Here is a 19,660-nt window from a genome sequence, read left to right as displayed (position 1 = left end):
ACAATCACATACCCTATAGAGCAGGCAGCAGGTTGCAAAACAGACAGGTTTAGCCAGAAAGAGTTTAAATGAATACAAAACAGAACCTCTGTCTATACTGTCCAATTGCATGTTGGGTAGTGTAGTTTTATTTTTATCCTAGCTGTAGGTTAATTGTTAGATACAAACTAGTTTCCAAATTACAAACCCGCCAAAGCTCCAAAAAATAGCCTAAAACTGTACCTTGGCGGTTTTGCACTCTAGAAACCCGTCAGGGCTTTAAATTAGTAGCCCACTTTGGCAGAAAAACCGCCAACCCGGCAAAGAACATGGTTGGCGTCCGAAACGAAAGTGTTTTGGTTTTTTTTCTTCCCTTGTTGTCTAACAAAAGCAGCAGGGAGGTGAGGGCTGAGGTAAAACACAGTGTAAGCGCCATAACTAGCAGCTTACGAAGTAGTAAGGCTAATGTACCCTGTGTCTGTGCATCACTCCCACACGGCTGCTGTGTGACGCGCCACTTGCGCTTACGTGGAACAGAAATGCCACAGTCTCGCGTGATGAGATTTGTGGGTTCGAGATTCTCTATGAAACGCAAGGCAAGGATATTGGCAATAAATAATAGGAGTTTGAACTTCTTCCCCAGTATATTCAATCCCAGCGCGGCTCTACCGGCACTAGATATTCTGTGACAAAACCGACAGCGAGAAAGCTGTATAGAGGAGAGAACATGCCGGAACCCTAACTTCCGCCCTCCCTTCCGGAATCTCAAGCTCACTGACAGTGAGGGGCCTGGGGATACAAGCGCAGTGTAGCCCCCCGAAACCCACCGTGCCTGCATGACTCTCAACTCCCATCCCAATGGCTGGCCTGCTGCTGCCGGCTCATGTGGATCCAGTTGTCAATTGTGGACTTTATAATCGCTTGCAATCACCCCTTCGTGTACCCAATGGGAACTGTCTTTCCCCAAAATGACATTACCTGTACCTTCGTGTTGGCAGCGTTTTTGTTGTGAATGAACTATATAACACTTAGACTCTTTTGAACTTTTTTTTTTCTTTTCGTGGCATTACACGTTGACCAAATTCTATCTATCTAAATATCTATACGTACTCATTAGTGAAGCAATCATGGCAGCGTCCAACTGGGGACTTATAATGAACATAGTCAACAGCATTGTGGGGGTCAGTGTGCTGACAATGCCATTCTGTTTCAAACAGGTAAGTGTGAGGTATTCATATTTATATGTTGTGTGTGTTTGTGCTGTAAAATATAAAAGGGTGTTTATATAATGTACTAAACCTCATCATGTTTTAAAACTAGAGGTATATTATCTCTTAGGGTGAAGACACACAGAGTTACTAGTAGCAGCTATTTGTTATGGCTACTGAAAATCCCCTGCCATAGACAATACTGAGAATTGCCTCTGTTAAACACACATAGAGACAATTATCAGTAAATGATCAGCATTGTCTATTTTAGTAGCCACAACAAATAGCTGCTACCAGTAGCTCCGTGTGTCTTCACCCTTATAAGGGCTCTGGCACACGGGGAGATTAGTCGCCCCCGCGACAAAACTCCCTGTTCGCGGGCGACTAATCTCCCCGAGTTGCCTTCCCCTGGCACACGCGGTGGTGCGATTTCGTGCATATCGCCGAAGTTGCCTCGCCAGGCTTTTTTTTTTTTGCACCGCCGTGTGTGCCATCCCACCGGCGACTTACATTTTCACCGGTGGGATGGCAGGGGAAGGCAACTCGGGGAGATTAGTCGCCCGCGAACAGGGAGTTTTGTCGCGGGCGACTAATCTCCCCGTGTGCCAGAGCCCTAAAGGTGGCCACACACGTGGCGAGATCCGCCACACACCGTTCAGGGCTGAAACAGCAGATAAGGAGGTAGAAACAATAAGATTTCTACCTCCTTCTGCCGATTCAGCCCTGACGGCAGATTTTGGTCAGGCACCTTCTATGGCGCCCGATCAAAATTTTCTAACCTGGCCGATCGGCGAGTCGACAGATTTCAGCAGCCTCCTGCAATATCGGTCGACTCGCCAACATGCCATACACGCACCGAACCGTACAAAACGAGGTTTCGTACGATATTATCGGTGCGTGTATGGCCAGCTTTAGACTTAGACTTTAGACATGTTTCAGTAAGTCATGCAATACAAGTGACATAACTAAGGGCCATATATAAGGATATATTTTATAGGTTATTCATAGATTTTTTTAAATGTATTATGAATATTATGTGTATTTAATACCTATGAATATCCCACTATCTAGTGTATAGAACATATTCTTAAAACCTGTGCTCTACAGCTGTTGCAGGGTTGCCGTTATGAAGCTGTTTATGTAGTTATTTGTTAATTTCTGCTTTCCGGTAAATGTTAATCATACTGTCTCCTAGTAGTTGAGTGTCAGCCAGAGGAATAAAACGTTTTGTGTTATTTGCAGCATGTCCAGTGAAGTCCTGTTAATTGTTGCATACTTGTTTTGGTGGCTGATGCTTATCAGGTGTTTATTCGCTATTTTGTTGCAATAATATAATAAGTTTCTAAGTAGAAGAAAAGTGAAAGCAAATGTGTACTGCTATGTCTACTATAGATTTACAAAATAAGAAGATTGTGTGTATGCATGTATTTTTATATTTCTTTATATTGGCATGTATATTTCTAAGGAAGCACTGAATCCAGAACTAGATTCCTGACCACTGAATAATATGTTCTTTGTATTTTTATTTCCTTGCAGTGTGGCATAATCCTGGGCACTCTGCTTCTTATGTTGTGCGCCTGGATGACCCACCAGTCCTGCATGTTCCTGGTGAAATCGGCCAGTGTCAGCAAACGTCGGACATATGCTGGCCTTGGTGAGAACCAAAATATGCTTAAAGAAACGTGGTTTTTATTGAGTTTATTCTATTAGAAACAAATCTGTAATTAATTAGGGATTCTTTGCACCGTCACTGTAGTTACAGTGGAGGAAATAATTATTTGACCCCTCACTGATTTTGTAAGTTTGTCCAATGACAAAGAAATGAAAAGTCTCAGAACAGTATCATTTCAATGGTAGGTTTATTTTAACAGTGGCAGATAGCACATCAAAAGGAAAATCGAAAAAATAACTTTAAATAAAAGATAGCAACTGATTTGCATTTCATTGAGTGAAATAAGTTTTTGAACCCCTACCAACCATTAAGAGTTCTGGCTCCCACAGAGTGGTTAGACACTTCTACTCAATTAGTCAACCTCATTAAGGACACCTGTCTTAACTAGTCACCTGTATAAAAGACACCTGTCCACAGAATCAATCAATCAAGCAGACTCCAAACTCTCCAACATGGGAAAGACCAAAGAGCTGTCCAAGGATGTCAGAGACAAAATTGTAGACCTGCACAAGGCTGGAATGGGCTACAAAACCATTAGCAAGAAGCTGGGAGAGAAGGTGACAACTGTTGGTGCGATTGTTCGAAAATGGAAGGAGCACAAAATGACCATCAATCGACCTCGCTCTGGGGCTCCACGCAAGATCTCACCTCGTGGGGTGTCAATGATTCTGAGAAAGGTGAAAAAGCATCCTAGAACTACACGGGAGGAGTTAGTTAATGACCTCAAATTAGCAGGGACCACAGTCACCAAGAAAACCATTGGAAACACATTACACCGCAATGGATTAAAATCCTGCAGGGCTCGCAAGGTCCCCCTGCTCAAGAAGGCACATGTGCAGGCCCGTCTGAAGTTTGCCAATGAACACCTGAATGATTCTGTGAGTGACTGGGAGAAGGTGCTGTGGTCTGATGAGACCAAAATAGAGCTCTTTGGCATTAACTCAACTCGCTGTGTTTGGAGGAAGAAAAATGCTGCCTATGACCCCCAAAACACCGTCCCCACCGTCAAGCATGGGGGTGGAAACATTTTGCTTTGGGGGTGTTTTTCTGCTAAGGGCACAGGACAACTTATTCGCATTAACGGGAAAATGGACGGAGCCATGTATCGTGAAATCCTGAACGACAACCTCCTTCCCTCTGCCAGGAAACTGAAAATGGGTCGTGGATGGGTGTTCCAGCACGACAATGACCCAAAACATACAGCAAAGGCAACAAAGGAGTGGCTCAAGAAGAAGCACATTAAGGTCATGGAGTGGCCTAGTCAGTCTCCGGACCTTAATCCAATAGAAAACCTATGGAGGGAGCTCAAGCTCAGAGTTGCACAGAGACAGCCTCGAAACCTTAGGGATTTAGAGATGATCTGCAAAGAGGAGTGGACCAACATTCCTCCTAAAATGTGCGCAAACTTGGTCATCAATTACAAGAAACGTTTGACCTCTGTGCTTGCAAACAAGGGTTTTTTCACTAAGTGTTAAGTTTTTTTTTGTTAGAGGGTTCAAAAACTTATTTCACTCAATGAAATGCAAATCAGTTGCTATCTTTTATTTAAAGTTATTTTTTCGATTTTCCTTTTGATGTGCTATCTGCCACTGTTAAAATAAACCTACCATTGAAATGATACTGTTCTGAGACTTTTCATTTCTTTGTCATTGGACAAACTTACAAAATCAGTGAGGGGTCAAATAATTATTTCCTCCACTGTATATGGCATAGTTCACCAGATGACTGCCTCAACCCTTACCATGGTCAGCGTGCCAGAAAGTCACTGTAAAGTATGGGATAGTTTACACAGGTGACTGCACTGCAGTCAAGTTACTGATCACTGATCTCCTCAACTTTTACTGTCCTAGGACCTCATTTAGTTACTGTAGGCTCACTGCTAGGCACACAAATAGAATTGTTAGTGTCTGTATATAAGTCATAGTGAAAGCATTTGCACCAAACATGCGTATATATATATATATATATATATATATATATATATATATATATATATATATATATATATATATATATATATATAATATATATATATATATAACATGAAATAATCTGTGGCCGGCACACCCGTAAAATTCAAAAAAATCTTTTTATTGAAGACTCATTGTTCAGAACCAACGTTTCGGTCCTCATTTTTATCCTTGATAAAGGTCCTAATGAGGACCGAAACGTTGGTTCTGAACAATGAGTCTTCAATAAAAAGATTTTTTTGAATTTTACGGGTGTGCCGGCCACAGATTATTTCATGTTAAATACTTGAATTTTGGCTGTGCACCCCATAGAATACTAAAGCCTTGGAGTGCAGACACCATCAGGACTGATATATATATATATATATATATATATATATATATATATATATATTATACATAGAATATTATACATAGAATATTATGTTTATTAATTAAATAATCCAAGCCACTCCTAAAGGCATTGGGGTGAAGACACATGGAGCTACTTGTCACAGCAAAAAAAATAAAAATAATAATAAAATGGCGATCATTAGCTAGTAATTAATCTCTGTGTGTTTGTAGCAGTTGCAGTTCTCAGTATTATCTATGGCAGGGTATTTTCTGGCATTTAGTAGCTGTGACAAGTTGCTGCTACTAAGTAGCTCCATGTGTCTTCACCCTTAATAGAATCTGCCATCACAACTTCACCCAGAAGGGCATTCCACAGCCTCACTGCCCTCACAGTGAAAAACCACTTACGCTGCTTTAAATGAAAGTTCTGTTCCTCTAATACAGTGACCCCCAACCAGTGGCATGTTGCCACCAACCCCTTGGATGTTGCTCTCAGTACCCACAAACCAGATATAGTTATTTTTGAATTCCTGACTTGGTGGCGAGTTTTTGTTAAATAAAAACTAGATTTACTACCAAATAAAGCCTCCTGTAGGCTGATAGTGTGCATAGAGGCTACCCAATAGCCAATCGCAGCCCTTATTTGGCTCCTCCATGTGCTTTTATGATGCTTGTGTTGCTCTCCAAGTCTTTTTACATTTGACTGTGGCTCACGAGTAAGAAAGGTTGGGGGCCCCTGCTCTAATCTAAAGGGGTTGCCATTGGTACATTGATCATTTGTATGGGAATAAAGATCACTCCCTGTCCATAATTTCCTCCAATGTACTTGTACATGGTCATGTTCTCTTCAAGCCCCTTTTTTCCAGAGAAAACAACCCCAACCTTGACAGTCTAACCACATAGTTTAAATCTTCCATCCCTTTTACCAGTTTAGTTGCAGTCTCTGCACTCTCTCCAGCTCATTAATATTCTTCTTAAAGGAGAATGCAAGTCAAAATTTAAAAAGCATACTGCCCAATAGTCCTCCTATTGTTTAGTAAAAACGCCACACTTTTGGCTCACCTTATCAAATATTTACTCAGTCACACTTGCTTCACATTTTCTAGAACAGGCAGCCATCTCTAAAAAGGTATTCTCCCTTCCTTTCCCTCCTTGCTTCATACTGCAAGTGTTTCATTCCCTCCAGCCAGCCTACAGGAAGGGGAGAGAGATTTCAGTGATCTCGCTGTAGGCTTCACACTGCTGTAGGCTGCCAGCACCATATCTCAGAGAAGCAAGCAGGGATCTGGGAATTTAGATATGCAGTAAGTACTTAAAAAGAATGCCTTTAGACTTACTTTTAATTTATATTAACCTTCATTGTCCTTTAAGGACTGTTGCCTAAAACTGTACTGCATACTCAAAGTCAGACCTATAAAGAGGCATAATAATGTTTTCATCTGGTGAGTTAATGCCCTTTTTATGCAAGACAGTAATTTATAATATTCCAATTTTGTCAAATCGCTCAGCAAAGTGGCAGCATCCTGCATGGAACTTTCAGTTTTGCATAATTTTGTCATCAGCAAAAATAGCAACCATACTTTCAATGCCCACTTCCAGGTCATTAATAAACAAGTAAAAAAAACAAAGGACAGACCCTATACCCTATACTGAAGCTGTTAATTGTAACTGAGGTACATTGTATTTTTAGCTATTTTAAAGCAAGTTTCCTGCAGTATAATAGTGAGATGATGCTACATATTAGCTGTTGTAAAAGATGGTAATTCCCCTGCAGATTAGATGCTACTACAAGGCTAAATCAAAAACAGCCTTGCCTTATGTTTAGGAAAATGAGGATATTGTAATTGTGCTATGAAGAGCGCAATATTTGGGCTGTGGTGGCAGGCAAGGGTTGTGTGTCATTTGAGACCTGGGGACATCGTACTTGATGGGCCAGATAAGCTCACAAAACTATTAAGCTGCTGTTCATGATGGCCCTCTGACTAATTGTGGCTTTGTTCCAACACAGGCAGTTCAGCACCCCCACTGGATCATTACAATGCCAAATTCTGCAAATAGTCCATGCCTATGATTATTGCCAAAGAATGATACTTGCCAAGTTTACTATGGGAAGCAAGCTGTGGAAATTTAGTGTGTTGTCCCTGCTGCTTTTCACTTGCTTTGATGTAGTTTGAATTCAGTAGATTACCCTTTGTTACCCATTGCATTTGGTCCACATTGCTATTACTGCACTAAGCTTTGGTGCCAAATGTATGCATTCACATCCAAAAGCTACTCCTTTCTGCTCATAACCCCTTCCCTGGCAGTCTTTCCATAATTACTTTTGTACAGCCTTTAGGTTATTCTGTTGTTTCTATTTTTCTTAAACTAGGATAAGGGTTAGGCTTGCATGTGGGGTATGCTCTTTTCCCTGCAGTTGCAAAGGGAATGTATAACATATTTGTATATTTTTATTTTGCACACAGAGAGCTATCTCTGTGTCCCATTGCAGATTCATAATTTGTTGCTCACCAACCCCTCTGATGTTGCTCCCAAAGGCCTCAAAGCAGGTTTTCATTTTTGAATTTCTGACTTAAAGACAAGACTTGGAGGCATAAAAACCATGTACACTGTCAAGCAGAGCCTCCTGTAGTCTGGCAATCATCATTCCCCTAAGAAATTTTTTCATGCTTGCGTTGCTCCTCAACATTTTTTGCATTCAAATGTTGCTCACAGGTAAAAAAGGTTGAGGACCCCTGGTCTAGAGGGACTTGTTCGTGACCTGTAGTTAAGCTCATCCAAAGAGGTTCAGGGGACAATAATGTTGTAAACCTAAAATATATGGATGTACATTTTTCTAATGCAATCTAGTTTTGGTGCCAAAGCACTGGTGGCACCTGCCTAATTCCCAGACTTTCTGTAAAACTGAGTTTTGTTTGCTAAAAGGCATTAACTAGTATTTTAACCTTCACGTATGGTCAGTTCCTAATGGTCTTCATGTGCTCAATCCATACCTCGTGCTTTTATTTACACAGTACACACCTCTTTAAAATGAGTTCCATGAGTTGGCTGAACGCCCTTTTTGCCAATTCTTTTTTTATTTAAAACAAAAATAAATTTTAGAAAACTCATGGAAACATGCAAAGGAGCACTTATTTTTGGTGTAAAAATATGTCTGCAAAGGTAAACAATCCCTTTAATAAAAACATTTTCAGCGGTTTTAACGTTATTGCTAAATGTAACTGCAATTGGTTATCTGCTCTCTAGAGTTGGTTCTATATCCTGAAACAATGTTGCAGAATCCAACTGTGATTTCTGCTGCATTGTCTCCAGATTTAGAATTAGAAGTGCAGAGAATAGAAAGAGACATACTGCTTTCAGTTGCAAGTGTATGTATATAAAATTTTAAAACTGCTGCGTATTTTGTGTGGACATCCCGTTTTAAGCCCACAACTAAAAGGTCTAAAAAAAAAAAGAAGTCGTCTCAGTATGGACTATTTTTATATAAAGTAGCGCTGTGGGCAAAGGCAAATTTTCAGACACATATATTCTTGTTTTTTCCCACAATTCATTAAAATAAAAGTAATTGCCTTTGCGCGTTTGTAAATTAGGTGCAACTTTAGGTTAACAATTTCAGAGAGAAGATTGGGCCACTTTTAGCACATGGCATTAAAATAGCATTAGCGTGTAATGTTCAGGGTGTCCCCAGGTGTCACTAGATGCACATGTCCACAATTCAGCTACAGATGTGCAATGGACACAATCTCACTTAAGGGCATATTGATTACAGTATGTAAGCCAACATTCATCGGTGATGTTGCCCATAGCAACCAATAAGATCTTTGCTTTTGTTTTCTAACTTTTAGGTGAGTAGCTGTGTTTGTAAATGATCCATATAGAATAGTGCAGGGATAGTCAAGCTTTAAAAGTTTTAACATTCCTTCACAAGCTTATTTTGCTGTCTCTGTTAATCTAACATGTTCATATTCTTCAAACTATCAAACTGTGTGACCTGTTTTCTTCCAGCTCACATCCCACAGCCAGTAACACCCTTTTCTTTTTTTTTCTTCAGCTTTTAACGCCTATGGAAAGGCTGGAAAAATGATGGTGGAAACCAGGTAATGCGAAATGCTTTTATATTGCTATTTGGCTTTAAATGGTTGTTCTTACTCTTTTATCTAAAAACCATTGTTGCTGTCAGGCCAGGACTGTAGAGTCTGGCAAATGCCAGAGGGGCTCCTGTAAGATGACACAGACAGTCTATATGTATTTGGCCTGTGGGGGGCTGTTTATGAAAATTAAATGGGCCTCTTTTTAAATGCCTAGGGTTAAGTCTAGACCTGGTTGCTGCTGCAAGTTGATAGGCTCTTTCCAGTTAAATTAATACAGTGGAGTAAATTCTGGCACTGAAAAAATGGAAGGTGAGACTTGCTTATTTCCCACTGTAAGCCATTTATTAACATGGGGTCCTAGTGATTGTTGCAGGTACACTAAGCAAATAGTATGACATATTTAAATGGATTGTTCTTCTTTAAGTTTTATTTAAATGTTATTTAATTTGCTATTTTTAGCAACTTTTCAATTGGTATTTTTATAGTTTTGTTTTTTTTTAATGATTTATTTTCTTCCTCTTTCTAGCTGTCAGATGGGGGTCACTGAGCCCAGTAGCCAAAAACTATTGCTACATGAAGCTGCAATGTTATTGTTACTTTTTTACTTTATTACTTTTCTACTTTTTCTCACCTTTCTATTCAGGCCCTGTCATATTCATATTCCAATCTCATTTAAATCACTGCATGGCTGCTAGGGTAAACTGGAGCCTTGCAACCAGATAGCTGCTGAAATTCCAAACTGTAGAGATGCTGAACAAAAAGCTAAATAACTTAAATACCGCAAAAAATAAAAACTAATTGCAAAAAGTTTTATAATGTAAATGTCTTTATCATACTAATAGTTAATCCAAAGTTTAACTACCCATATAATTTCAGTGCAACAAGTGTGCCTCGGCAGCAGCAGTATAATGACAAGATTTATCTTGCCCTTTTCTCCACAAACTAAAATAAATTTTGTAAGATTTTTAAATCTATGTTAAAAGGAACTATCATGAATTGGAGTCTGCTTAACTTGGCTCAGTACTGACAGGCAGCTTGTTTTCTTAGCAGAGATTTGTTGGAGTGGTCCAACCAGTCTTGACTGACATCTAAATTGAACCCCCACCTGCCAATCTTTTCTATGTGATAGAAAACCTGGAAGACACCTTGAAGAAGGTCTAAAAAAATTAAACCCAATTCACCCTTACATTGTCTGACACTTCCTTGAGTCACTAGCAAACACATAAAACTTTATTTTGTGGTTATTTAAGAGAAAAACATAAAAAGAAACCACACATCACTTGCTTTTCTTTGCTGAACAGCAGCACTCAAGTTATTTGGCCCAAAGGCTCAGCAAATTGAAACACATATGCTAGATTCTAAATTACCTTCAAACCAGGTTATCTCTCAACCTAATAAGTGGCCCAGGTGCACACACCTCACTCCATCTTATAGGAAAGTTTCAAACCAAGTTTTTTCTCAATAAGAATAGGTTGGCACAAAATAACTGGACCACTGGATTGTTGTGCAGTTAAAACATGTTTAGTTTTATTTAGAGAAAAAACATCTTAAACTAAAGCCTGATGTGTTTTGTGCATTAAGGGGCACTTAATCTTATGCACCACAATCTTTTTTTGGTCCAGTATTTTTGTGCCAACCTATTCTTATTGAGAGAAAACTTGGTTTGAAACTTTCCTATAAGATGGAGTGAGGTGTGTGCACCTGGGCCACTTATTAGGTTAGTTCACCCCATTTTAAACTGGATTAATTTTCTATTGTTCGATCTAAATTACCTTAGCAACCAGGGAGTGGTTTAAATAAGAGACTGGTATATGAATAGGATAGGAAATATACATAAATGGAGGGCACTCACAGCATGCAAAAAAAACAACAATATAGATATTTGGTGCAAAAAAAAAAACCAAAAACAGTACCCCCATATAGGGCACCAAGAACAGTAATTTTAAATAGAATTAGGGTTTGCGCACAAGAAATACAAGCACAGTGGTAGTATTAGGATTCCCCTTGAGAAAGGCACTTTGCCGAAACATTGGGGTAATTCTCATCTTTGGCAAGTGTATCCGCTAACTTGTGTGTCTCCTTTTGCCTATGCACATTTTGTGGTATGTATTATCTTATTAATCTATGTACTTTTTGTAACTTTGCACTTAAAATTGACTGCTGTTAAAAAAAATTTTGTATACTATATAAAAGACTATATTTTTTAATACTACCACTGTGCTTGTATTTCTTGTGTGCAAACCCTTATTCTATATGAATAGGATAGGATCTGAACAGAAAAATTAGTTATAAAAAGTAACAATAACAGAGCAATAGTTTTTTGGCTGCTGGGGACAGTGACCCCCATTTGAAAGCTGGAAAGAGTCAGAAGAAGGCAAATAATTCAAAAATTAAATAACAAAGATCAGTTTAAAAGTTGCTTAGAATTCGTCATTCTGTAACATATTAAAGCTTAACTTAAAGGTATAGGTGTCTATGATTTCGTTATTTCACACATGAAATGCGTCAGACTTTTTAACAACATGAAATAAAGCTTTTTCGTGTTACCAAAATTGGGATCCTGTGGAGTGCGCGCCTAATCTATTTGTAAAGGTAAACCCTGAAATGTTGCTGTTCAACATACATCAAGTATTTACAATGCAGGTATGGGATCTATTATCCAGACACCTGTTACCCAGATGGCTAAGAAATTAAACTCTGCTATTTTCTGAAGAGTTAAATGTAAATCAACAATTCGCCAGATATGTCAAATTCTGACTTGGGAGGGTGGTGTTTATCAATTTTTCCCATAATTGTACAGGAAGCTTGGTCAGTGGATTTCCAATGCCTGAAAATATTTTTTTTTGGTATTGTACAATAACGTGAGCAGCACAACTATAACATGGCCCAAGTTGTAGGGTGCCTGCTATTCCTAGCAGACAGAGTTCTAGGGGAACAATTGTTTAGGAGAGCAAACATTTCCTCTAAGAAGCCTGAAGACTGTACCCCAGAATGTATGAATTACCAGATAAGACCAGAAAGCATGAGCCTATTTTATCCTTATATTTAGGACATTAGTCAGATAAATCAGATTATCATATTTTTGCCTGGTGGTATAGGATCATTTAATCCTTATTTTCTCTATGGGACAGGGTCCAGATGTAGATAGTATAATATAGAATGAAGACAGGTTCTTATGATATCATTAGATTTTAAATCCCAACCATTTACAATAATTTTAATCCTTTGCCTTGCATCTAAGCTGCATAAATGTATGTATGTTTTTTTCAAATCAATCATATTTTAGTGTAAAACCTAAAAGTTGGCCTAGAACAGTTCATGTACAGGTATAGGACACTTTATTCAGAATGCTCTGGACCAAGAGTATTCCAGATAAGAGGTCTTTCCATAATTTGGATCTTCATACCTAAAGTCTAGTAGAAAATCAATAAAAATTTAATTAAACCCAATACAATTGTTTTGCCTCCAATAAGGATTCATTTTATCTAAGTTGGGAGCAAACACAAGATACTGTTTTTTATTGTTACAGAGAAAGAGGAAATCCGTTTTAAAAATCTAAATGATTTGATTAAAATGGCTTCTATGGGAGACAGGCTTTCTGTAGTTTAGAGCTTTCTGGATAACAGGTTTCCGGATAACAGATCCCATACCTGTACCTTGTTTTCATGTTCTATTTTAATATCACATGATAATGAAGACCCAGCCTAAAGAACACAGGGGGTCCCAAATTAGATAAGGATAACCAGTTATTTGCTTATAATCTCAGTGTTTCTAGTTTATTGAGCTAAACAAGGTAAATAGGGAAATTTCAGCTATTCAGTATGTGGGTAACAGCAGTGGTATGATTGATCACATTTAAAGGCTTTTCCCCCCACATTTTTCTTTAATCTCCTCTGCTGAGAATGAGATCAGTTAATATTTGCGGGTATATAGTATAAAGCAGAGGTCCTCAAACTATGGACCGCAGGCCAGATACGGCCCCCAAAGTTTGAGGGATAACTATAGTCCGGCCCCCCAACAGCCTGAGGGACTGTGAACTGGCCCCCTGTTTAAAAAGTTTGAGGACCCCTGGTATATAGCCTTAGAGACCAGGTAAGGGGTTTTTATTTAAGGTTAGGGTGAATTAACTAAATTGCTAAATACTTCTGTTATTAACTGAGATATATTTAGATACTGGTTTGTTATGGTCTTTGAGGCCTGGAGTTTTACAGCTTAGTTAGTTTTTTTTTTTTTTTTTAAACTAATGAAAAGGCTTAGTATAGACTCAAATCACATTTTGTTCTATCATTTAGTGAAAAGAGCCTTTCTTTAGAGAAGACCTGTTCTGTACGACGATGTTTATCCTGTGAGAGTGTAGACAGCTTAGAATGACATCTGACATCTGTTTGTTTGTACAAACCTCCACTAGTAAAACACCTGTAATTTCAGTGGATTATCAGTTATTTGCTCTTCCCCTGAAGCTAAAATTGGCTTATTTTGCTAAACTTAGGCTTCTGAAACAAAAGTGGTTTTTTTCATGTGCAGACTTAAACTAAATGAAATCGGATGAATTTATGTATTGCCAACCCTACCCTTTTTTTTAAAGTAGCATTTATCCCTTTCATCTCTTTTCAATTTATTTTGCAGTATGATTGGGCTAATGCTAGGAACCTGCATTGCTTTCTACGTTGTGATTGGTGACCTTGGCTCCTCGTTCTTCGCTCGATTACTTGGGCTTCAGGTAAGTTGGTTTGGGATTTAGTAGGGATCATTTACAATGTCTAAGACAGTGTGCAAAGTACAAAAAAACTGGTGCCACGCTCAAATTTTTTTTTTTTTTTTTTGCACACTGCTTTCCTCTTTCAGCAGCACTCTGTGTGGGTTGGCCCCTCTACACTTCCTGCGTCACCAGCCAGACAGTTGCTCATGTCACCGAATTTCTGTTTTAATAAAAGGTTTCACACTAACATTTTATATAACCACTAGAATTTATATGAAATTATCCTATAAAACTAAGCTGCATAAATCCATATTTGTGCAAACAATCTTATAAGGTCATTTACTTTTTAAATTATTTTTAGCAGATTTAAGGTGGCCTTACAGGCGCTGATAATAGCTGCCAGGGTCTGAGTCTGCAGCTTATTAGCCCATATATGGGGCCCTCAGACAGGCCTGCACGACCGATATCTGCCCAAAGATTAGGGCAGGTTTTAAAGAATCTTTGGAGAAAGGAGTATGGTGCTTCTAAATTCTTACCCTGGGCCGGTGTGGTTTCAAGTAAACATAAGCACTGCAAAATCAAGCAATTACAGTCTCTGAGGTGTGTCTGATAAATTGCCCCCCCTCCCAACCCTCCCTTATCCAGACCGAAACAAATCAGTGTGGTGCAATACTTATATACCTGGCCCACTACTCTGACATCAGGCAGCCAGTGTGGTTTATTTAGCCCATGTACATCTGCAAAAACAAAGGGCAATGTTTCGGTCCTTTATCAAGCCTACTGCGTCACACAAGGGAAAGACTATATGAAGAGTGAGTGGGGGAGGTAGAATTAACAGTTTCCTCCCCCTCCCCAAATGATATCATTCCCTGAATAGTGTGTTACATAAATAATCAACAGGATAGTATTAAATTGAATCAATCTCCCAAATTGAATCCAGTGTCCATTATACATATATTTCACACATTTGTATGTGTATTTGTATTTCAACATAAATCAAACTACAAGGACACTTTAGTAGATAAATAACAAATGAAGATTTGCATGTGAAAAAATGTTTCAACTCATACTTTTTGCCAGTAAAAGGATCATGGTATGTAACACACTTGTCCGGGGATGACAAGGGGAAAAGATAGTCTCACCCTCCCACTTACTCTTTATATAATGTTTCCCTTGTGCAATACAGTAGGCTTATTAAGGGGCCCAGAGGGGCGCGAAATGTTGCCCTTTTTTTCTGGATGTAAATGGGCTAAACAAACCACACTTTTAACGCAGTTTTAAACTATTGGTGTTCTTCTGGATTTGTCTACATTGATGTATTGCCCCCATGCAAGGAAGAGGTCTTCTGGTTTAAGGTATACTGTCATGGCAAAACGTATTGGTTAATAGAGCTTCTCCAGCAGAATACTGCATTGAAATTGATTTTTTTTTTTTTTTTTTTAAATTTAACTTTGAAATTTCACATGGGGCTAGCCATATTCTTCATTTCCCAGGGTGCCACAGTCATGTGACTTGTCGTGTGCTTCAGTCACACTTTACTGCTGAGCTGCAAGTTGGAGTGATATCACCCCCCCCAGCAGCTCCCAGTGGATATCAGAATATCACACAATAGTAAGAAATCCAAGTCTGGCTTGGGAGAAACAATAGTTTATCTGAAAGCAGTTCTAATGTGTAGTGCTGGCTCCTTCTGAAAGCTCAGACTCAGGCAAAATGCACTGAGATGGCACCTACACGCCACAATACTACAACAAAAAATACATTTGTTGGCGTGAATTATTTGCTAAGTAAACAGTGTAATTTAGAAATAAAAGGTACACCATAAAAACCATGGCAGAATCCCTTTAAGCACCCAACACTTTTACAAGTGTACGATAGGTTGAGCTTTCCGTTATTGTGCACTAGAATGTACATAAATGGGCGGCAGAAAGAAATGGGAGGAATCGGAGGGTTATGATGTCAATGGCAGGGTGAGGTTGTTAGTTTGGCCTGCAACCCACTAAAATAGCATTGTACCAACCTTAACGCACCCAACCCTGCAGGTTTCCAGATGGCCAGTAAAACACCTACTTATATTCTTCTTTAAGGGGAACAGTTATGTTTACACCATTGTAGGTTGCTAGGAAGAAATTGAAGCCTCTGTTTTATGGTTATATAGACTGCATTTTGTAAAAAATTCATTTGTTATAACTGCTTATTCCCTATTTTAATTTTTTAGGTGACTGAAGGATTTCGTGTGTTCCTTCTGTTTTCAGTCTCCTTATGTATTGTCCTCCCTCTCAGCTTACAGCGGAACATGATGGCTTCCATTCAGTCCTTCAGTGCTATGGCTCTTATGTTCTACACAGTCTTCATGTTTGTGGTAAGTTATTAATATAGGAACAAGGAGGTGTTTATCAGTTAGCCAGAAAATGGTACATATTTTTAGAGTAACTGCATTTTAATGTATTTCGTTATACTAGGGAAATAATTATGAACTGAATGTATATTGATATTGCATAAGGGAAGTTTAACTTTCAATCAGCTATTAGTATGGTATAGATGGACCTATTGGAAATAACTTTTCATTTTTTTGATTCTTTTATAGATTTCAGATTATCTGCCTTCATCTTTCTGACCTTCAGCTAAAAATGCTATCTGGTTGCCAGGATCACTGACTCTGGCAGGCAGAACACAGGTCAACTACGAGTCTTTAAATTTAATAATTCTTATATTTTATTGGGTATATCTCTATTCAGGCTATCTAATATTCATCTTTTGTTCTGCCTGGTTGCTATGGTATAATAATCCCAAACCAGCAGGTATTGGTTAAAATACCAAGCCTGTAAGATGCAGAACAAAAAATGTAAAAAATTAATTAACCACTACATTTAAACATAAAGACAATTGCAGAATATAATTGTCTACAGCATCAAGCTAAAAGTTAAGGGCAATGACACACAGGACTTTATGTTGTCTGTGATAAATCGTGGCTTCCACTAAATTTTGTGCCTTACAACTACATTTTGTGTGTTGCCTGAAGTATTCTTCCATGTTTAAAACCTTACTAAAAATTATAATTTAGGTCAGTGCTGTACAACTACAAAGAGCATGAGTGTTATTTAGTGTTCTGCTTATTTGTCACAGAGCGTCTTACAGGATATGGAAGGTTTATGTCAAACACCCGCTTATTGAAACCCCACCTGCTTTTTAAAAACCTATCCACAGATATATCCCCAACAATTACTCAGGCTTAAATCAAAACCCCAACAAATATTCAGGCCTTTATCAGTATGGTGGTTCTTGCTCCGCCTAGGTTGGCATTATCATCCAAAAATAGGCCCAACTATTATTCTTTTTCTGCCTCATTACCGTGTGTGCAATTTAGGGCACTTTTTATTTTGTTCTTTGTTTCCAATTCTCTTGATCCTAACATATTCCCAGACATAACCTTCGCTCTACACATGACCTCCTTCTCTCCTCCTCACTCATCACCTCCTCTTACTCTCGCATCCAGGACTTCTCACATGCTGCACCCATCCTCTGGAACGCTCTTCCCCATCCCATTAGGCACTGCCATACTCTCCAAGCCTTTAAACGGTCTCTTAAAACTCACCTTTTCACTCAAGCCTATAACCTAAACCCTCAGAAATGTGATTACTCACTGAGCACCCCAAATCTTCCCTCAAACATTCACTAACCACCGGTTTTCACCTCTCGCTCCGCACTTACTGTCACTTTACACACCTACATAAACTCTAACGCCATACTAGTTACCCTGACCTTATGTCTCAGCCCTCCCTTTTAGAATGTAAGCTCTTGCGAGCAGGGCCCTCCCCCTAGTGTCTCAGATCCTCATCCAAATGTAACTGCACACCATTTTTGTGAATTGTTTATATGTACATGAACTGTTCTGTCTTTTGTACCCCTCTATTCTGTAAAGCGCTATGTAAATTGATGGCACTATATAAATAATAATAATAATATTACCTTTATGTTGTCTCATTCTCTTTTCCTACATTTTATTCCCACACAGTTTTTTTTCTGTTTTCTTAACTTTTTGTCTTCTGTAGTCTAAGTGTCATCTTCTCTTTCCTTATTCGACTTCAGTTCTGTTAGCTTACCTCATATAATTACCATTTTATGATCTTCTGTACTGTACATGCCTTTTTTTCTTTTGCTGAGCACAAATACCAGGCTTGTCATTTGTATGTTCCAGCATTTGTCTTCACACTAACTGCATGTTTCCCACTTCACCCTGCAGCAGTGCATCTCTGTTGTGTTCATGCTGCAGTAATACTGATTAGAGAAGATCTAAATCCTAGCTCATCCATTTCCCCCACTTCAAAGCTTTCTTACAAAACTTTCCATCTGTGTGCACCTGCCATAAAACTGCAGAGTTTCTCAGTGGAGTTATAAGGTGTCATCTTCTCCTGTCTTCAGATCCTCTTTTGTCAATTCTCCAATACAGGTCTTGCAGGAGTATGTGCAGTCGAATCTGGTTTCGGATGCAGAAAGAACTGTGCATGCTCCTGCAAAGAATCTGAAGACAGGGAAGATGGGCATGTGAAATCTGCTCTGCAACTTTGCAGTTTTATGCTAGGTCCACCCACTGGGAAACATTTGAATGGAATAGATGTTGCTGGGAGAGATCTTGGAGGGGGCAGTGGAGACAGGTGAAGGTGGGGCTGAGGATAGCCTAAGGTTTAGTTCTCTTTAATGTAATCCTTTTCTGTGTCCCTGAAGAATTCTATCTTGCAAGGCTAATATCTTTGGCTTGCTTGCTAGAAAACCCACCTAATGCTCAGGAAACCAGTGCCTACACTATTATGTAGTGGCTATAATGAGGTTTTATTCCTTGCACCTGAACTACAGCATCCATCTTTGAGAAGTCAAGCATACTTTGTAGCACTGATGCCTTAATCTCTCATCCACCCTTGCCATGGTTAATCTCTTCTTTTCCCAGAGCCATATCAACTTCTCTATAGCTTCTGTTTCTTATGAAACTTTAGAAAGTTATATTAATCAGTTTAGCTTCTGAAACACATATTCCTAACATCACCCCTTTTAAATGTTTTCTCTTCTACACATTGCAAACAATTAATTAGTTAGCTATTCTGGCCCAGTATCTTTTTATGATGAATGATGAATAAAGCCTGTAAAGCTCTGTGGGATATGGCAACACAACATAAATAAAGGATAAAAAAAACAACTGTTAGCTTGAACTTAACTAACTCACGAGCCACACCTGTGTAGAAATACCTGTTTTTGTTTTCAATGTACTATGTATCATTTGCTGTAAAGGCAGTTAGATGTGAATCATTCCACAAGCCATTGCTGTTCTGCTATGCTGGCATGTCCCACGCCCACTAAATTCTGAGTAAACAAAAGCCCAAAATGAAAATAGGTCAAGTTCAAGTGCCTTTTCATTTGCCCATCATCTGTGCACATTAACGAGAGATGAATCCATACTGAGCTGGGTGACCTTTTGTAAAATAAAAAATAGGAGTTTACTTTCTTTTAGAACTTCTTGGAACTCATCAGAGGCACTATTATTTTGTGTGGTCACAGAGTACTTTCCAACTGTCAGTACAGTAATGTTCCACAACTAAATTATAAAGGAGCTGGATAAAAACATAAGGTGTGGCATACCTTTCACTCCAGGTAATTGTTTCATATGGTTTACAGTTTGGTACCCTACTGCAATTGTTTAATCAGCTGTAGTTGTACAA

At 38.8% G+C, this 19,660-nt stretch overlaps 1 protein-coding gene across 4 annotated transcripts in view; it reads left to right on the top strand.

Annotated features, from left to right (window-relative positions):
* The first annotated feature begins 515 nt into the window (after window positions 1–515).
* slc38a10 (solute carrier family 38 member 10) overlaps window positions 516–19,660 on the top strand; it is a 59,559-nt gene continuing 40,414 nt past the window's right edge. For 3 of the 4 annotated variants that reach the window (XM_004916362.4, XM_002940088.5, XM_004916360.4), the window contains exons 1-5: window positions 517–1,196; window positions 2,724–2,841; window positions 9,214–9,259; window positions 13,880–13,973; window positions 16,168–16,311. In XM_004916362.4, coding sequence (XP_004916419.2) covers window positions 1,107–1,196; window positions 2,724–2,841; window positions 9,214–9,259; window positions 13,880–13,973; window positions 16,168–16,311 — 492 coding nt within the window. In that variant the 5' untranslated portion in view covers window positions 517–1,106. Of the gene's footprint in view, window positions 1,197–2,723; window positions 2,842–9,213; window positions 9,260–13,879; window positions 13,974–16,167; window positions 16,312–19,660 lie in introns of all 4 variants that reach the window. The other variant, XM_004916361.4, reaches the window with a different exon arrangement.

Source organism: Xenopus tropicalis, chromosome 10 (genome assembly GCF_000004195.4).
Source record: "Xenopus tropicalis strain Nigerian chromosome 10, UCB_Xtro_10.0, whole genome shotgun sequence".
NCBI classification, from domain to species: domain Eukaryota; kingdom Metazoa; phylum Chordata; class Amphibia; order Anura; family Pipidae; genus Xenopus; species Xenopus tropicalis.
Note: the sequence above shows the minus strand (reverse complement) of the source record. Positions and strands in the feature narration are given on the sequence as shown.